This window comes from Strigops habroptila, chromosome 2 (genome assembly GCF_004027225.2).
Source record: "Strigops habroptila isolate Jane chromosome 2, bStrHab1.2.pri, whole genome shotgun sequence".
In the NCBI taxonomy this organism is placed as follows: Eukaryota; Metazoa; Chordata; class Aves; order Psittaciformes; family Psittacidae; genus Strigops; species Strigops habroptila.
The window spans coordinates 116,789,197-116,809,216 of NC_044278.2; the positions used below are offsets into that span (position 1 = coordinate 116,789,197).

At 41.9% G+C, this 20,020-nt stretch overlaps 1 protein-coding gene across 3 annotated transcripts in view; it reads right to left on the reverse strand.

Annotated features, from left to right (window-relative positions):
* SYTL2 (synaptotagmin like 2) overlaps window positions 1–20,020 on the reverse strand; it is a 57,779-nt gene that overhangs the window by 8,067 nt on the left and 29,692 nt on the right. Inside the window, exons 4-12 of one of the 3 annotated variants that reach the window (XM_030477031.1) lie at window positions 18,906–19,044; window positions 14,482–14,554; window positions 13,765–13,864; window positions 11,860–12,735; window positions 10,763–10,834; window positions 5,446–5,547; window positions 4,255–4,308; window positions 2,821–2,868; window positions 1,153–1,247 (exon numbers count right to left, since the gene is read on the reverse strand). In XM_030477031.1, coding sequence (XP_030332891.1) covers window positions 1,153–1,247; window positions 2,821–2,868; window positions 4,255–4,308; window positions 5,446–5,547; window positions 10,763–10,834; window positions 11,860–12,735; window positions 13,765–13,864; window positions 14,482–14,554; window positions 18,906–19,044 — 1,559 coding nt within the window. Of the gene's footprint in view, window positions 1–1,152; window positions 1,248–2,820; window positions 2,869–4,254; window positions 4,309–5,445; window positions 5,548–6,970; window positions 9,108–10,762; window positions 10,835–11,859; window positions 12,736–13,764; window positions 13,865–14,481; window positions 14,555–18,905; window positions 19,045–20,020 lie in introns of those variants that run through there. The other 2 variants (XM_030477032.1, XM_030477030.1) reach the window with 2 other exon arrangements.

Consider the following 20,020-nt stretch of genomic DNA (forward strand, 5'->3'; position numbering starts at 1 on the left):
TGTTGGTTCTTCATGGTTACAAGGAACATTAAAAGCAAACAAAAACAAACAGAGTTTTAATGCAGATTGAGACTTGGTGAAAACCTGATTTAAATCCCCTTGTTGTGCACCATGAGTAACTAATATTTCTTGAATTAGGTCATGCTCTTAAAGTTGAAAGGAATATTTTCTGATGGAAAGCCTACAGTGAAAGTTTAAAGCAGGAATGCAACCAAGTTTGGGTTTTGGCTTTAAATCTCTAATAGCAATGAAAGAGTACAGTTTTACTGAGACAATTAAACTCAGCTTCTCTGCTTCACTTTGCAAGTGATAATGCTCAGGTCTTTTACCAGTCCCTTTCTGTTACATAGCAAATACTGTCAATTCTGTACCCTGTCTTGAAGGCAGCTAGCTGGGAGGCAACATGCACACTAAAGCACCAGATACAAAGAGCCTTTCTTGCAGGGCACTAAGTAGGGCCCTGCTTTTCCATCAAGGAACTGCAGTTGTGGTTTACCTGGTCATTACCAGGTTATGTGCTTACAACCCCATTCTGTCTCAATGCTATTGCTGTACTAAAGGATCAATGCTTCCCTTCCCACGTGTGTTTTGGCATCTTCCTTTGCAAGCTGCTGAAGAAAGCAGCATTTTCCTGCTGCATTCCTGCCATGAACAATTTACAGGGCTTCTCCCCTCCTTTATACAGTTTTCAACCAGCAGTGTAAGATTAGTAAACAACATCTACACACTCCAAATAAAATTAATATTTATAGACATAAATAAATACCATAGAAGCATTTTGAATAAGTCTTTATGAAGATCTGCTAATTGTAGCTTCTCTGGCCATGTCTGTACTGGTAGGGAAAAGCAGGCCAAGATTATTCTCCAGTTCAGAGACCAAAGGTAAGGACTGACTAATGCCCATCCTAATGCCCATCCTGCCCAGGGCAGAGCTCCTTGAGAGGAAAACTGGTTTGGAGAGAGATATTTGGGACTGTCCAAAATAAATCCAGGGAGTGAAGTAACCGTTAAGCCATGTGGATTATCAGTCCTGTTCCAAAGAGTCCATGGAAAACAGTTAAAATCCTAAGCCCCTTATAAAGAATGTATGGCTTCCCTAGGACCACTTTAGCTGCTGTCCATGGAGCAGGTCAGCAGGACAATGGAACTTACCTCTTCCTGTAGGAATGATGGTACTGACTTGCTCAGCCCTTTGAGCTTTTCAGGATTGGAAGACAGCTTGTCAGGCTGTGAAGGCACTGTGGAAACTGAAGAGCAGCAATTCAAAAGGCTTCAAAAATACATTTGTACATCAAAACAGTGATGTTCCACAACACGACACAGTTGGAAACAAACAAATTCAGGTGAAATAACATGCACATGCACAACCAGTTTACAACTTGGCTGCAAGGTTGGTTCTCCTCCCTACACCCCCCATAAGACTCAATAGGAAGCATAATCTACTTTAACAACTCCTGTAACACTGACCAAAGGACTTTGTCTGGCAGGAGCAGAAATATTGACGTTGCTTTACATGATGTACAAGCCTGGGTGCTGCAAGCAAATTCTGATCAAAGGTGATGAAGAAAACATTTTCAGTTTACCTTCTACATTTCTTCCTAAAACAAGGATAAGTGCAGCGCTCATGCACTAGCCATATCCTCATGGACATTAGAGTCATGCAATGGTTTGGGCTGGAAGACCATCCAGTTCCAACCCCCTGCCACGGGCAGGGACGCCTTCCACTAGAGCAGGTTGCTCCAAGCCCCTGTGTCCAACCTGGCCTTGAACACTGCCAGGGATGGGGCAGCCACAGCTTCTCTGGGCACCCTGTGCCAGCGCCTCAGCACCCTCACAGGGAAGAGCTTCTGCCTAAGAGCTCATCTAAATCTCCCCTCTGGCAGGTTAAAGCCATTCCCCTCGTCCTGTCCCTCCAGGCCCTTGTCCAAAGCCCCTCTCCAGGTTTCCTGTAGCCCCTTTAGGCACTGGAGCTGCTCTAAGGTCTCCCCTTCAGGAGCCTTCTCTTCTCCAGGCTGCCCCAGCCCAGCTCTCTCAGCCTGGCTCCAGAGCAGAGCTGCTCCAGCCCTCGCAGCATCTACATGGCCTCCTCTGGACTAGTTCCAATCCTAGAATGATTACAGTCATCATAAGATTCGTGGTAAGAAATCAGCATACAGCTAAACTCTGTTCTTTTCTTTACAGTCTAATTAATTGCAATAGGAACATTGTGTAAATCAAGTTATTTTTAGACCTAAACAAAGACATTTCAAGTATTCCTTGTTAATTTTAAGGTGCATATCATCAATGATGCACTTTTTTGCAGCCCATCTCTTCATTTGTATACCTCTAATGAAGTTCACTTCTACACTTTCACTGTACAAAGCTTAACTGCACAACTTAGCCTTGCAAAAATCCAGTTTGCAGTAAGCCCATGATACTCGGAATTTTCCATTCTCTAACCCCACTTATATTTAATAATGCACTAAAGCTCTTTATCTGTGGACTGGATACACATTGTTAAATGAATAGCATATGACAGAACTATTTGGCAACAAACAGCCAGCTACAGGCACACGTATCTATTACACAAAGTGAAACACTGCAACAGTTTGCAAGGTGTGAGTTAAGCTTTTGCAAAGCTGTTGCTGGCTGAAGCTCAAGTAGCGCTCAACATGTCAGTTATTCTCAGTATGCAGCTAGATGCAGTTTCCACATGGAGCACGGATCTAGTCCAGATGTAGAACTTGTTAGTTGTTAAATAACAAAGGATTTGTGATGTATTAGTTTAAATATCAGTGGAGAAGCCTCTCCGTTCTCTGCTGGAAGGATCCTGTTACTCACTTCCCGTGGCATTTTCATTCCTCTCTTGATGCTGATCAGGTTTCGGACCTGCTCAGTGCAGTATTGACAACAGTCATTCAGTAGCACAAACAGCTTTGCAATGTTATAAACAGCATCAATACATTTTAGATATGGGATGGTTTTGACTTCCCCAGATCCCTTATGTTTCTGTGTTTTGCATTGCTATCCTCCTTTGAGGAGCTGGATCACAACAAAGGTACCACGAGTGTACAAGCTAAGCAAAGCAAGAGCTTGCCTTATTCTGTGTGCACAGATATTCATTTGGCTGTTACTCATTGTTTCAGAACTTCACTCTTACTAAGTTTAAGATCAAAATAAACCCCCCCTCACCTTTTCAGCTAAGTGTCTATACATTCCATGCTGAACATAAAACATGCTTTCAAGTAGGGCTCTCCATTTGAAAGCAAAGTGCAGTATGGTAAGTTAAGTAAAGTATTAAGTAAGTATTAAGTAAATACTGAATTTGTCTGTTCATCTGTTGCATTATAAGATGGCTTTTGCTAGTGCAAAACACCCTTCAGAGTGCCTCAGTTGAAAAGGAAGCTCTCCTACAATCCCTGTCTCGATCTAGTAGAGTTACTCTAAGCAGTAGAAGCCTTGTGTTCATTTTCTGACAGTGCATGCATCCTGTCATGCTACAATCATCCTACTTATACTATAAGCCACTAACATGCAAAATGCCTTAAAGCATCTAAAACATGACAATAAATGCAACTGTGCACAACTGTGTTTTATAACTATAGTGCTCCAGTGCAGTAAAGAAAGAGTTGTGTGTTATGTTCTACCATATTCAACGTAATTTAATGGTTTTCCATTGTGTTCATCTTGACATTGAGCAGGTTTGCTTTTATTTTCTCAGATTTGGAATTTCTAAAGGTATATAGGAAAAATTAACAGCAAGGCATCTGTAATGCACTAGTGGACTGATGACAGCTACTGTAGCTGATCTAGCACTTCATCTACTGCTTAGAGTAACTCTACTAGATTGAAACAGGGATTGTAGGAGAGGTTCCTTTTCAACTGAGGCACTCTGAAGGGTGTTTTGCACTAGCAGAAGTCATCTTATAATGCAACAGATGAACAGACAAGTTCAGTATTTCCTTAAGCCAAGTCTTTCAACTGAGCTAGTGTTCAAAGCTCTCAATAATTTCAGTAACTGTTTCACAGGCTGAATTACCAAAGGCCAAAACAACACACTGGTAAGTGGTAGAGAGTTTCTACAGATACAGCAGGACATAACAACAGTATATTCCTTAAGATTAAAACACCACAGTGAAAGTCTACAAACACATTTCAGTCATGCTGAAATTAATCAAATCTAGAAGCACAATTCTTGCTTTAAAGAAATCCTTCCCTAGCAAATAGAAGCCATTGAAAAAACAAAGTTCCATGCAGACACAAAAGAATATTTACCATCTTCAGCACTAAGAGCTAATTCTTCCTTTGGATTATTTATTTTTCCTTTATCTGTGCAGGAAAAAAGTAACACACAGTTAGGAATTCTGCTGTTCAGTGGGATAAAATGGATGGCAGTGGGAATCGCAGAGTGGTGAGGACACAAAGTCAAACAAACCAGCAGAGTCATGGAAGTGGTTAAATTCAAGAGATGCTTTCTACTTCACATACTACATCAAGCCTGCATCCAAGCAGCAGTCTCATGTTGACATGTTTTTTGTCAGTGTGCCATTGCAACAGTGTTAGTGCATACCTAAAACCTAAAACCTAGTTAGAAGCAGGCAACAGCATAAGTAGTATTAGAAGAGTAATGTGCCAACGATAGCCAACATCTTTCAAAATCTACACTCCACACTTCAGTTTACACATGAAGTTCAGTTTAGGTCTTCCCCATTAGGCAGAGGATGAGCTTGAGAACACTCAGGGGTAGTATGAAAGGAGACAGGAATAATAATTCAAAATAAAAACCTAAGAAGGCCACAAAGGGAACGAATTTGAAGTACAATCTTGTCTCGTATTCTCTTAGAGTGATTTTGGGATATTAACTGCTAGAATACACATGTGAAATGCTACTAAACTGATTTTTTCATGTTTCCACTTTCTACTAATTTGACACAAGCAAACAGCCAAGAGGCAATGGCAGTTGTTGCTCACTATGGATTTGGGTAGTTAACAAAACTTTCAATACTGAAAAACTAGAATCCTCGACTGGTTTTGGTTGGAAGGGACCTTAAAGCTCATCCAGTTCCAGCCCCCTGCCACGGGCAGGGACACCTTCCACTAGAGCAGGTTGCTCCAAGCCCCTGTGTCCAACCTGGCCTTGAACACTGCCCGGGATGGGGCAGCCACAGCTTCCCAGGGCACCCTGTGCCAGTGCCTCACCAACTCTTCAAGGAATACTTCACCACTGATTAACACAGTGCATTTTTGGAAGATGTCTGCTTCATGGACCAGTGTTGTGTCAAAAGTAACACAAAGAACTGAAACCTAAACCGTGTGAGAAAAGAACATGGTTCTACAGTACAAGCTCCATACAGCTCATTGAGAAACAAAGACAAAAACACTACTTGGCAAAGCTGTATGGAAGACCAGCATGAACATGGTTAAGCCAAACTGGGGTCATGGGAGACACACAAGCTTTGTGCTCACTTGAGGTGGCTGATGGAATGTCCTCTAGACTTTTGGAAGGCATTTTCCTATCTGCACTCCTTTTCAAAGCCAGCAAAACAGGGTTTAATTCTTCTTCTGAACCTGTTGTGAGACAAAACACATGAACACTGCACATACACACATGCCACAAGCAAGTCACTAAAAATACAACCATGGATTGCTCATGAGAATCTATTTTGACTGTTAGCAAAGACTGAACATTCAGTGAAAATGCAAAATAAGTCCAAAAGAAACAAAACGTCTAATTTTAAGTGTCCATTTGCTGTCTCTAAAGTGTCTTGGCCATCAGTAGAGGCTGATTTGCCTTGTGTGGGTGTGTGTCTGTACTGACTAATAACGGGGTTTGGGGCAATTATGGTACTTAACTGGCTAAGAATAATATAGACTTTAGCCATTTTGTAACTATCTTGGTATGAATCAGCACCAAAAAAAAGTTAACAGCTTTAGTTCTTCCCTCTGTTCAACTTTGTCCTATTTTTCTCCCCAGGGAAAGTAATTTTCTTTCAATACTGGAGTAAAAACCACAAAACCACCCAGTGAGGATATTTAGATCCCTAAAAATGATGCAATTGTGTCCAAGGGCAGAATCAAGATAGACAGAAACCTTTGAGACCCTGTCTCCTCCCTACCTCCGTTTCCTCCTCATATGCCAAGCAACCAAGCAGGCTTTACAGTGCTGCTGTCTGTAATTATGGGTAAATCCAAATTATGTTTCATTTTTCTTCATTTGTCTCGAGTCTTTGCTGACTTCCATTGGAATCTCACTTTCAGAACAAGCTCAAGAGTGAGTTGGCAGGAGCTGGGAACCTGACACATTGCTCCGATTCTCTGGGTGACGAAACCATTCCCAGCCTCTCAGCATGAGATTAAAAAGGCCAAATTATTTCTCTACCTTATGCCCTTCGATGACTATCACACACTGCGCACTGATTAGAGCAGCCATTCAATCAAGTAATGAGAATCCCAATAAAGAGACCATTTATATGACCACTTCCTAGCAGGCAGCAACACTGAATGTTGCACAGAGTGTTGGTATTATCTTTATATCCAGCCATTCCACTGGTGAGGATTTACCTTTGAAGAACAACTGGTCAAACTGAAGAATGAACTCAGCCACTGATTTTTTCCCCTCTTTTAATCCAGTATATTTAAAAGAAATACCAGAATTTGAGTGTTACAATGTTAGTAATTTGGAGGTGATGTCACAGGGAGGGAAGAAAAGGGTAAATCATGAAGACTGATGTGATTGCTTCATGCTGCTGAACTCCCCTCACCAAAAAGGTTCAGCCAAACGTAGTATGTGTGAAATACTTTCCAGTTAAAGGACCTACTGATTCTTTCCATCCTTCCCAACAACTATCCAAAGCATTCAGTTAAGAAATGCTTTGTGACACACAAAGTATCACACAGACTTTGTGTAAATGTATTTCAAGTTGGCTACTAAAAAAATTGTAGCCGTGTTTAACAACCCAGCACCCTGAGTTTTAGAAATCAAACGGCTCACGAGATAAACTTCTGCTTCCAGAGTGGGAATCAGAGTGTTCATCGGAAGAACTGGATCCCAGATCTGATCCAACCCTTTCCTCTTCATCGTTATCCTCATGCAGAGACATGAGGTGGAGTTGAGCTCCTCCTGGCTGGGGGGAGCAGCTCTCCTCTCCAAGTGGTGTGCTCGCTCTCCTGAATCCCAGCAGTGCTTTAAAGTCTGAGTTCTTTTCAGAGGCATCCAGGGATGTGCTGTCATCTCTCCTTCCTTTCTCATTTATCTTCAACAGCTTGATTTCAATCACATTGGGGTCTCCTTCCAAGGGAGGAAGATCAACTGGAGCCACATTTCTATTTTCTAATGCATTAACAGCTCCGTTTCTTTTAGGAAGATCAAAAGCTTTAGTTTCACTTACTGCAGGATCATTCACTGAAGCTTTATTACTTTGTTCTGGAGCCCCCTCTCTGACAGCTATCTTCAGCTGGGTATGACAGCCACTGAAAGCATGACGTGGCTGTGACATTGTCATGAAGGCAGTCTCTTCTTGTGAGGGAATAGGATCCCCAAACTCTTCTTGCCTGTGTAACTCCCTAGATATTGGACATGAAGGTTCGGATGCTTCTCGAAGAAGTTTTTCTAAAGAGCAACTGAATTCATTGAATTTTGCAGTATTTGAAACTGAAGTTTTTTCTATTGTTTCTTGTATTTCCTGAGGCTGGTCCCTATCTCGATGTGGAGTGTGCACACTCACACTACTCTGTATTTTACCTTGCATTTTCTTATCCCTATTTCCCAGCACAGAAGCTGGTGTTTCAGAGATATCTTTTGGTAGGTTCTGCAGATTCACATCAAATACTCCATATTCAGCCTTGGACACTGCAGATCTTTCCATGGTCTCATGGATTTCCTGTGGCAACTCTCCACCATGCTCATAGGTTGTGCTTTTAACTTCCACCTCAGCAGCCCTCCATATTGTTCTGTCAGCACGTTTTGGTTTAGGAGGTGGCATTTCAGAGGCCTCCTTCAGCAGCTTCTCTAAAGCACAACTCAAACCACTGACCTTGGATGGGGCAAGTGACTTTTCTGTGGTCTCACTGATCTCCTGCAGCAGCTCTCCATTAGGCTCACAGGTTGTGCTTCTGAGTTCCACCTCAGCAGCCCTCAGCACTGCATTGTCAGCACGTTTTGGTTTAGGAGGTGGTGTTTCAGAAGCCTCCTTTAGCAGCTTGTCTAAAGCAGAATTCAAGCCACTGACCTTGGATGGGGCAACTGACTTTTCTATGGTCTCACTGATTTCCTGCAGCAGCTCTCCATTAGGTGCACAGGCTGTGCCTTTGAGTTCCACCTCAGCAGCCCTCAGCACTGTGTTGTCAGCACGTTTTGGTTTAGGAGGTGGCATTTCAGAGGCCTCCTTCAACAACTTCTCTAAAGCAAAGCTCAAATCACTGACCTTGGATGGGGCAAGTGACTTTTCTGTGGTCTCACTGATCTCCTGCAGCAGCTCTCCATTAGGCTCACAGGTTGTGCTTCTGAGTTCCACCTCAGCAGCCCTCAGCACTGCATTGTCAGCACGTTTTGGTTTAGGAGGTGGTGTTTCAGAAGCCTCCTTCAGCAGCTTCTCTAAAGCACAACTCAAGCCACTGACCTTGGATGGGGCAACTGACTTTTCTATGGTCTCACTGATCTCCTCAGGCTGCCCAGGAACTTTTTGGCATGTTGATTCTACACTACAATTAGTTTGCAATATACTATTCATGTTACTGGATGTTTTCCTTCCTACCGTTCTATATTCAGAAGGTTGAGATACAAAGGGTTCTCTGAGGAGGTTCTGCAAACCAGCTTGAGGCCCCTGAGAACCCTCAGGAGTATCATCCTTTGCTGCCTGAGGCTGCAGAGAGAAAGTCTCAAATTCCCCACACAGTTTCCCTAGGCTTTTTTTGTTTTCATGCTCACCTCTTGATGGCACATTCACTTTTCCTGGGCTTTTACCTATTTCTTCCTTTTGAGCAGCAGGACAAGAGTCATGGCTTTGTCCTACTGTTCTTCCAAAGACCTTGCATCGATCTGAGTGAAGGTTTGGCTGTTTCAAACTGTTTTCTTTTAGGTTTAAGCTGGATGACATCTCAGAGGCTTCCTTTTCTAACTTCTTTAGGCCTAATTTAAATACATCCAGCTCAGCTTTAGGTAGAACCACCTTATCCACAGTCTCTGCAAGTTCCTCTTTAGGGAGACTGACACCTAATGGAGTAGTCTTCTCCACTTTTTCTGTAGGTAAACATAGCAAATCATCTACTGCTGTCTCCTTTAAAGCACCTTTAGCTCCAGGTGATTGGAGCAACTGCAAGGAAACATGATGTTCTTCTGGTGAAACAATACTTTTTTCTACACATTCTTTACCTTCTTGCTCTGGAAGACCCATCTTTTCCTTGGGTTTTGAGATAACTGCCCTTCTGTCCAGCTGTGATATTGTCTGTGTCACATTCAGACCTTTCAGGGTAGGAGATCCTAGAGGCAGTTCACAGACCACAGAATCAAGTTTCTGTGGGTTGTCTCTCTTGGGTATTTGGGTTTGTTGTTGAATTAACTCTTGCTTGCTCACATTATCTCTGCCTTCTTCATTTTCCTTTGATTTTCTCTCATGGATTATTGAACTCGTATTATTTGGTAAAGAAACCTCTCCCCTGTCAATGCCACTCTCTAATTTAGCTCCAGTATCCCAGAAGTTTCTCAAACTCTGGAACTGTGAAGGATCTGAAAGTCGATTCTTGGAGTTTCCATTAATTTTCTCTTTTAAAGACAAAATCTGGAAGTTGGGTTTCTGCTGGGAGCAAGCAGAAGCTTTTCCTTTCAGTGTTTCTTTCTCATCTCTGTCTTTGCTTCGTGGGGAAGCTGAAGCGGCACCAACTCTTGGCTGCAAGTTACTGGCCTTTGGCAATTCTGTGTATTCATGAACTTCACCATCAGGTGGAAGTGTTCTTTCTGGCTTTCCAGCTGCATGGCCTGGTCTAAACTCAGAAAAGTTTTGATGTTCATTTTCTGAAGCTTGGCTTGCACAATGTGGTTCAGCACTTGTTAAGGTATTCTTGCTTTCATCATCCAATCCACTAGGTATGTGTACTGCAGTTGCTTTTATTTTGTCACTTACCCCGAGACCTTTCAATGCACCACCACCTGATGCATTAGTATTGATGCTAACTTCTTTCTCTCCATGACTGAGGGTAGTTTGACCCCTTTCCCAGAATGCTCTGATCTCCCTTATTCTTCTTCTTTCTCGTATTGCCTTCTCTGATTCACATTTCTCAGCTGGTAGCTTGTGTTCTTCATGTTCCAAGAGGTTTGATTTTTCATTTTGCTGCTTGATTTCTTGACCATGTTCTTCTTTAACTCTTGTACAGTCAAGTTCAGTTCGTGATTTGTCATTTTGCTCCTCATTCTCCTCCCCTTTCTTAGGTTTCATCCTCTCTTTTATCAGTTGTGTATCTCCTCCACTAAGTGATGTAGGTGAAATTCTGTTCTGTTGTTTAACCTTTCCAGACCGTAACTCTTCTGTAATTCCTGGTTTTCCAGCCATGTTAAGCCCACTGTGTTCTGCAGGAAGAACTGCTGTTCTGGCTGAGAAGTCCACTTCCTCTTTGGGTTCCCTGCCTTGGGGTTTAGCTGACACAAGTTTCCCATCTTCAGCACCAGAACTTCTTTCAAACCAATCTACAACTTTTGATACAGATTCATTGGCCGCTTGGAGTTCATCAGCATTTTTGTCAGGCTTTAAAGTGGTTTTAGCATCTTGCTCCTCAACAAGATCAGGCTTACCTTGTTGAAGACTTGTAGAATTGGTATTTGACATCTCATGTGCTTCTGGCTTAGCAGAAAGCTGATGTTCATCTACAACAAACAGACTTATCAGAGTTAGGAATCAGACACATGACTCTACAAGTGTTTGATCTAGCTTGAAAACCTCTGTTAGCAGAGAAAAGAGTTCTCTTGTCCTTGTGTTTTTGGAAAGAACCATTCTGCAGGCAATAAAGTGAAAAAGAAATTCCTGCACTGAGATATCCTACTGGAATCATATCACTTGTGAGGGTGTGAGCTGATGAAATTGGTTACCCCCATTCTAAAGGGAATGGCTACATGGGGGGAGGGAGTAAGCAGACAACACAGTTGATTTAGTCCCATGAGCCAATCCCCAAGTCACAACTGGATTACAAGCAAGGACACTTGACAGCAGCACACCGAAAAACTCCTCAGTTCCTGTGCAGACAGATCTACCTGGCCTCATGACAGGAATCTTATCCAAATGCCATCGCTTCACCTTCATCATCCACAATAAAGGTACCTAATTCAGGCTCCAATCTGATTGTCAATTTTAAGAATGTCAATGGAAGATCATCTAAAAAAATACTGACTACATTAGAGCATTAAAATACAAAAAAGAGTGATTTTGAATTTAATTCTGCAGTATGTAGCACATTCATATAATCACACAATGGTTTAGGCTGGAAGGGACTTTAAAGCTCATCCAGTTCCAACCCCCTGCCATGGGCAGGGACACCTTCCACTAGAGCAGGTTGCTCCAAGCCCCTGTGTCCAACCTGGCCTTGAACACTGCCAGGGATGGGGCAGCCACAGCTTCTCTGGGAAAAGTCTGTGCCAGCGCCTCAGCACCCTCACAGGGAAGAGCTTCTTCCTTATATCTAATCTAAATCTTCCCTCTGCCTGTTTAAAGCCATTCCCCCTTGTCCTGTCCCCACATGCCCTTGAAAAAAGCTGCTCTCCAGATACACTTCCTTGAACACTTCCTACTATTTCTATTTCTTAATTGTCAATTCCTAGATACAAGTGATTCAAACATTAAGGAATCCATGCAATATGCTATTGCATTCTGTTCCTCACTCCTATTAGTATCTTACCAGTAAAGTCTTTGTGTGACTTCGATTCATGGCTCAAGATCTGGCTGGGTTTATTTTCACGTGTCTCATCGACACTCAGTTCATTATTGCTATTTGGCAGGATATTGCTGGAGGTCTTCTGTGGAGTTTCAAGTTTCTTAGGAGCCACAGTCTTTGCCTGCAAGGTTTCATTAACCAGGAAGACTGGCCTATCAGTGTCACAAAGGCCGGATGGCGATGTATTTTCTTGTATGCCATCTACTGGGTTTATTTGTAAAGCCGATGAATAGGTTCCCAAAGGATTTCCAGCAGAAATTTGCTTATTCCCAGATGAATCTGATCTAATAGCATCATTTCCACCACTCTTTATTTCATCAGAGTCTAACAAACCAAACTCTCCTGTTTCTGTACCGCGGTGTAGCTGTGGGCTTTGCAGAGGTTCTCTTTTACCTGTGCCAGATGAGAACCTCACTTGTTTCAGTTTTTCCAGTGAAATCTGTGTGGAGTCTTCTGCTTCTTCCCTAAGGGAATTCTCAGCTTCTCCTTCAAATATAGTTGCAGTAGAAAGACCATTCTTTTTCTGAACATCTAACACCTGACTAACACGAACTTCTGAGTCAGTGGAACTGGAGCTTGAGCTGCGCTTCAGAATGCCCCTGGGCGGTGTGCTGGTGCCATTCATCCTCTCGCTCTGTTTGGCTGCTTTTGGAACAAAGTCTTCTCTTTGTGACACAGGATCTGGTGCTTTGGGAATTAGTTTCCTAGCTTTTGGGACAGGACGCTTCGCTGCTTTCTGTGGTTCATCAGTAGGTTCCACAGGAGGCTGCTTGTGTTTCTCTGTTTCATCGTTGTGTAAGTTGGGTTTAGGTTGATTCTTTTCTGAGGGTGACAAAGTTTCTGTAAGACATATATAGAGAAGAAATCATGAGTTTACATGACATTCATCTGCACAAGCAGAGGTATATGACACAGTGCAAGTCTAGAATGCAGTGATTTGATTTATTAATAACATGTGCAGTAAAACACAAGCAGAAACTCAATATAAGTGTTGATTTCATATGTAATAGGAAGTCTGAGCAGATGATAATCCTGCAGCTATTTCTTATTCTAGAAGTATGAACTATTTGATGATTCCAAAGATGGAGAGCACACCAAATTTTCCATCAGCTTTATTGCTGCAAGGCACAAAGTTTACAGGGAAGGGCAGCTTTTGAAAACACCTCTTCAGGTTCAGAAGATAAAGAGCAACCTACAGAAATGGGAACAGACTGTTTCCACATTCATCTGGAACAAGGGAAAATGCAGAAGTTATCTCCCAGTAAGGAGATGGTTTTGTATTCCTAGTGTTCAAGTTTTCCTTTTCCTGTTAGCAAGTTTCAGAACAGAGACATCAGAGTCATTGCCACATAGGAGCCTGTAAATTACAACTTCAAATGCCTGTGTTGTGATATATCACCACTCATCTACTTGCTTGCAGAGAACACTGCAGGAAAGGGAGCACTGGAAGATAAACAGGAATGAGAAAACAAAGGAAACAATAAAGATCAAAGAGAGTTGGGCTGCTTCTGTTGAGCCAACAGCAGCAATGACTGGAAGGACATAAAGATAACTGTTCCAGATTCAAGGAAATTTCTCTGTTCTCTTAACAGCCATTCAGGATAAACAGCCCTTTTGGATGCAGTGCTTAGTACTGACTAGAACTGTGAGTAAAAGAGAGGAAGCAAAACCCATTTACTCCCATAAACAGCCATTTCCTGAGTGTATTCACATGTTTTACACAAGGTTTGAAATGAACTAGTTGATAACTCCAAGCAGTTAAGATAAAATAGGTTTTGATACCTTACAAAAAGAAGCAATGAAAGTAAAAATAGTTTCCATATAAACCACCATGGAATTCACAGTCAGATGCTGAATAAGTGTATTTACCCTTCTTTGATAGCTGAGGTAGAGTGGCTGCTCTGTTTTCTGATTCCCCACTGTGCAAGTTATCACCTGGTGCAGTGGAATTAAATGGATTTCTCCTTTGCTATACAAAAAAAGGAATGAACATTATAACTGCAGTCAAATTGTTATATCAGCACAGTCTTCACAAAGTAAATCAAAGTGTAGTGATTGCCTCACTACCCTGCCAGGAAAGAGCCTGAAAACATGCCTCTAAAATTGGCTGCATGACAAAACACCTCAACAATATGAGCCAAGAGACTATCAGAAGTGCTTGTGATACAGCCTCATCTTGTTCTGGCTGAAGTCCCCACCAGCAGGGATAAGCTATCGCTTTAAGATACTCGAAAATCCCAAATTGTTGCAAGTTAAATAATTTTATCTCCAATTCTGTGGCTTTAGAGCTGTCACAACACAGCAGGACAATTCTTTTCAGTGCTTGAAGAGGCTGGAAATAATGTCAAGCACAGATGGCTGCTTCTTATAGCCATAACAGCACTTTAGCACTGAGCTTTTAGTGGTTTTCATTATCTCCCTTCAATATCAAAAAATACTCATTTTTCCCCAACTTGCTATCTTTCTTCCTCTAAACTTGAATTAAGAATTAATCTAATTAATCAGAATTAACCTAATCTTTACCACTGAAGCAAAGAAACACACAAAACATGAGAGAACTGCTGCTACATTCAATACCAGTCCTACCTTTACTGATAAGACTGCTGCCTTCGTAGGTCTTTCCTCTGGTTTGTCCAACACTGAGGTTATTGTTTTAGAACTGCAACGAAAAAGCATAAAACACCTTCAGCAAACAGGACATACTTTAAACCTTTTCTAAAAGCAAAACAAAGATTCTTTTCTACATACTCAAATATAACCTCTTGGCACCTCAAGTTTTCCATTTAGCCTGTTCGCATCAGATTCAGAAGCAAACCTTCTCCTTTCCACAGCAAGGGGATATTCTTGCTGCTTTATATCCTTGCAAAAGCTTCCTTGCTAGTTAAAGAACTCAATACAACTTCCACTTGGTGTGACAGAAACTGTATTTTTGGCATTTTCAGGTTTTTGAGCAAGCTTTATATAAATATAGCCATCCTCCAAACAATATCAGGGTTGCCATCTCCATCCCTGTCCTACATTTATACTTTTAGGACTGAAATCAGAGCGGAGGAAAATGCCAATATCTGATGAAAATTGAGTTTTGCAAAGCATCCAAGTCAGAAAAAAACAGAGGAACCCCATCACTACCACAGCAAAGATGTGACATGCCACAAACAACACATCCCCTCAGACCTTATAAGCTATTCTTTCAGTTAAGATTTATAAAATCTATGGTTTGAGAGCATAAGTGAAGTAAATTATTACTTGTGATCCTGGCTATGTATAACTCAGGTAAGGAGAAATTAAATCAGCTACAAGAGACAGCTCCTGCATTATAGCAGCACCTATTCCATCTATTTCCAGGGATGGGGCAGCCACAGCTTCTCTGGGCAACCTGTGCCAGTGTGTCACCACCCTGCCAGGGAAGAACTTCTGCCTAATATCTAACCTAAATCTCCCCTGTTTAAGTTCAAACCCATTGCCCCTTGCCCTTTCATGACAGTCCCTGATGAAGTTCTAATCATGTTTTCTTAAAGTCTGAAAATACCTGTATTTAAGGAAACTTTGTTCTGCTGAACTGGAGTTTGTGCTCTTGCTTTGATAAAGCACTCGAGTGTGTGCTTTTGTTTTTAAGAGCACCTGGGTGCTCCTGCACTTTGTGTCTCATCTACTACCCAACAGGACAAACATGATTATGTTAAAGTCCAGGTTATGAATACTTCAACCCTTCACTCATTTTAGACAAGGAAAACACTGATATGTACCCTGGGCTGCAAGAAACCAATAAGACATTCTTTGGCCAGGTGGGGAGGCGACTTTAAGTCTCATGGAACACACATAGAGTTCCACAATATTTTAATGCAATGCTACTTCAGACTTACCATAGAATAATTAGAGAGGTGATAATTTGGCATTGAATATTGAAAACCCTGCTCTAAAGAAAACACAGAGAAAAAACACACACCCAGGATCCCACAAGTTTCACAACAAAGGGTCTGAAAATATCAACCCGTACAATGGGAAAACTGAACAAACAGTTCCCTGATATGCTGCATTCACAAGGCTAATCTACAAAAGTGTGTGAAGCCAAACTGATAAATACACCCAGATTAAAGAATTCCTGCATTGCAAATCAGCAAACCAAAGTGCTGAGAACCTCAACGGAGGCCCAAAATGCACACAGACTGGACAGCACTGGACAGGAACAAAGAGGCAACAAGGCAAAGGCTGGAACAAAGATGAAGAAAGGAGATAGAGAATTGCAGGCATTGTCAATACAGTCTACTCAGAAATGGCCTCCCATTCACCAAAACAATACAAAAGTGACCTTATCTAAGTATCCCACTACCCCTACTGCAGAAAAGTTACATGGAGTTGGAAGAATTAGGGCTTTTGTGCGAGCTTTCACCTTGCAGAACACTTGTCGCCTGTTCAATGCAGGCTAAGAGTATTCTCTAGCCTAGGGAAGAAAGCAGCCTCCAAATCTCGATTGGAAAGATAAAACCCCTTTAATATTGCCTCTTTTGAGCATATAGACAGATGGTATCAGGGAACAGAGGTAATATTGACTGACTGAGTCACCCTGTGAAAACTCTGTGCAAGGTTACACCTCACTTCTGGCATGTAAAGGCTCTGGCATACAAGAGAAGTACCACAGTGATATAAAGCCAAAGAGGAAAAAAAATATTAGTTCATAGCTTCATTACTGGATTTAGATATTTGGGGGGTGGAGATGAAGATAAGTAAGCTCATTTTAAGAATATAGTTGTGGGCAGATTTCTGTTTCACCTAATATAGCAGCACCTGACTCAGCAGCAGTTGAACCAGCCGAGGGCTGGTTGTGACCCTCAGCAGTTTACAAACACATCTACCAGAACTGAGCTTTCTTCCTATTCAGTAAGAATTAGTTTTGTTTAAGAACAGGATCCAGAACATTAAAAAGTCTGAGTAATTTGTTCATGGAATCCCAGACTGGTTTGGGTTGGGAGGGGCCTTAAAGCTCATCCAGTTCCAACCCCCGGCCATGGGCAGGGACACCTTCCACTAGAGCAGGTTGCTCCAAGTCCCTGTGTCCAACCTGGCCTTGAACACTGCCAGGGATGGGGCAGCCACAGCTTCTCTGGGCACCCTGTGCCAGCGCCTCAGCACCCTCACAGGGAAGAACTTCTGCCTAATGTCTAATCTAAATCTTCCCTCTGTCAGTTTAAAGCCATTCCCCTTCATCCTGTCCCTACAGGCCCTTGTCCAAAGCCCCTCTCCAGGTTTCTTGTATTACTCTTAATCAATCACACACAATTTCTGGAGCTCTAATGGCAAGAACAACATTATAAGGCTGTATTTTTAAAGTATCATCATCTTTTCCTTGTGTGCATGATGACATGCAAAATACTCTAGGATATTAAACAGCAGCATGTCTTGTGCTGTGCATAAAGACGTAACTCTGTAATAACTCCTGAAGGTAAAAGCCACATGTAAAGAACCTGCATTCAGTAACAACTAACTCTGTCAGCATTATCAGCTGACTTCAGGGGGAAGTTAAGCTCTTTCTTGTGATAAGCAACACTTATCATCCTTACTGTACAACTTCATTTTTCAGGAAGTCTATAACAAAGCAGTTTATTTGAACTTTTTCAGCATGATTTCAATTGTATCTAAGATAATGGAGTTCACTCACACTGATATGTAAAGGATAAGCAGGACCAGCAACGCAAGCCAGAGTTGTTAAGACTCACGCCAACCTTTGGTGCCATTCACCATGAACGTGCATGCCCCGTTTGCAGGCCATGAAAGTGAAAGATTCAATTGCTATTAGATTCTGTGCAAATGCAAAGGAGGAGACAAGCCTTGCTGCAAAGAGAAAACAGATGACGTACAGAGAAGGGCTTAGAAGACAGACAAGAAAGTGAAAGGTTACAGAGCAGACCAACGACACAACCAGAAGTAAAACAGTCATCCTGAAGAGTAACTCTGGCTCTTACCTCTCTCTGCTCACTGGAAGCATGAACAGCAGTAGCTGTGTTACACCCTGCTTCTTGTTTCCTCAGTGGTGTTGAGGAATCTGGCCATTTAAAAACATTCCTTTCTACCTGCTTTGCCCTAGCTAAGAGATCAGCACTCTCCTTTCCAAACGCAGGCTTTTTGAAAGCTTCACCCAGGCCAATGCATTACTGCACATAGGTACTTTAAAGAGAACACATCTGTCTCTCCAAGACCAATTCAGGATATTTCAAAGCAAAATGAAGCTGTTTGGGGTGTTTACAGACTTGAGATAAAGTGATTTAATACCAAATCCTCTGTAGTTCACAAACTATCATCCAGCTTTCCTGTAACAACTACAGCCATTCGGGCATAGCCAAACTGACTGTCTTCTCTTGCTCTGAATGGAAGCCTCTCCCTTCCAGAAAGGCATTTCTTTTTCTTGGTACAATCTGACTTATTTTCCACACAAATACAAAAGAATCTGGATCCTTCCACTTGAAATACCTTTGGTTTCCATAAAAAGTCTCAGAGGATTAAACTATGCACCCAAAAAACCTGGAAAATTCTAAAGACTTATTTCTCAGTCTCTGATTCTTCATCCGATCCAAGCTTAAAATTCAGGCTGAATCAATAGTCTGGTCTTATTAAGTGACTGACTGAAGGGATGCAGAGGTTATTGTGCCCCTGTTGCTAACTGTGAAGGAGTGATCATGACCAACCATTGTGACCAGAAACTCCTGGTCTTGCTTCTGGGAGCCAGACTAAATTGTGACATGGGAATACATGTGGGATGATTCTATACACCACTGACAACTTCTGCCTTGGAGAGGCAAGCTGAAGATCATTCTGCATTTGGATGCAGGACAAGTAACAATGTACAACTGATTTATCAATCTTTCACATGTACTGATTCCTTGGGCAATAATGAGGAAACATTGGGTGACCTCTGAAATAAGAGGCAAGTACAGGATTTTGGATGGAACTTATAGCTCACAAATATCACCAATCCTGATATACACATAGTAAGTGTGATTAAACTGATAGCTTACCTTGAACTGGATTTCAGTTGCTCCTCTTCTTCTTGGTGTTCCACAATGCCATGTAGTTCTGGTGGCACAAAGACTTCTTTATTAACATTGCTCACCCAGCTGTTCTTTGCTTTGTTTGCTCTGTTCTGACCCACTTCAGCTAAAACATGAAACAAGAATATTGTTGTCTCCCCTATGTTCAGACAGGATTTTTTACCTTCAGTTCCACACCTATTTCAAAAGTCCTGTACCTGAATTGTGTGCAGAAGCAGATCTGGTGCCATCTGAAAACCACTTTTTTTAACGCTACTAGAAATCATAGAATCCCAGACTGGTTTGGCTTGGAAGGGACCTTAAAGCTCATCCAGTTCCAACCCCTGCCACGGGCAGGGACACCTTCCACTAGAGCAGGTTGCTCCAAGCCCCTGTGTCCAACCTGGCCTTGAACACTGCCAGGGATGGGGCAGCCACAGCTTCTCTGGGAAAAGTCTGTGCCAGCGCCTCAGCACCCTCACAGGGAACAACTTCTGCCTTATATCTAATCTAAATCTACCCTAAGGATTTCTTAGTGTGCAAAACTAAGCAAGATTTTTGTTCTCACTATCCCTATCCATAACTGCAAGCAAAAATATCTTGACATCTACTGAGTCATTGAAAGCAATCAATTGTACATAGTTCTGAATGTACCAGTACGCCCCTTTGTTCAAGTAACAAGATTGGGGAGTAATTACCCTCCTTTAAGATAATATGGCTTTAAGTACTTTCCTTTAAGCTATAAATCAGTGTAAAATTTAGCTACAATTTTACAGCTGATTTTCATAACCCTCAGGTTGAAAACCAGCCAAACCCACAACCACACTGCGCTAACCTTTGATTTTTTGGCAGTCTTTTCTGTTTCAGGCCTTTTCTTGTCAACTTAAAAAGCCAAAACCATCACACCGTAACCTCAAACTGACTGAACTGCCATTATCCCTCATGTCTGGGAATATAGGAACTGAGAAGGTGTAACATTTCAGGATTAGACACAGGAAAACAAGGCTAAGTTGTGGTTATGAAACTTATGGAAAGTAGCACGCTGTAGTATATACACAGCATTGACAGAAGAACTTACTTGCTTCAAAAGCACACAGAAAAAT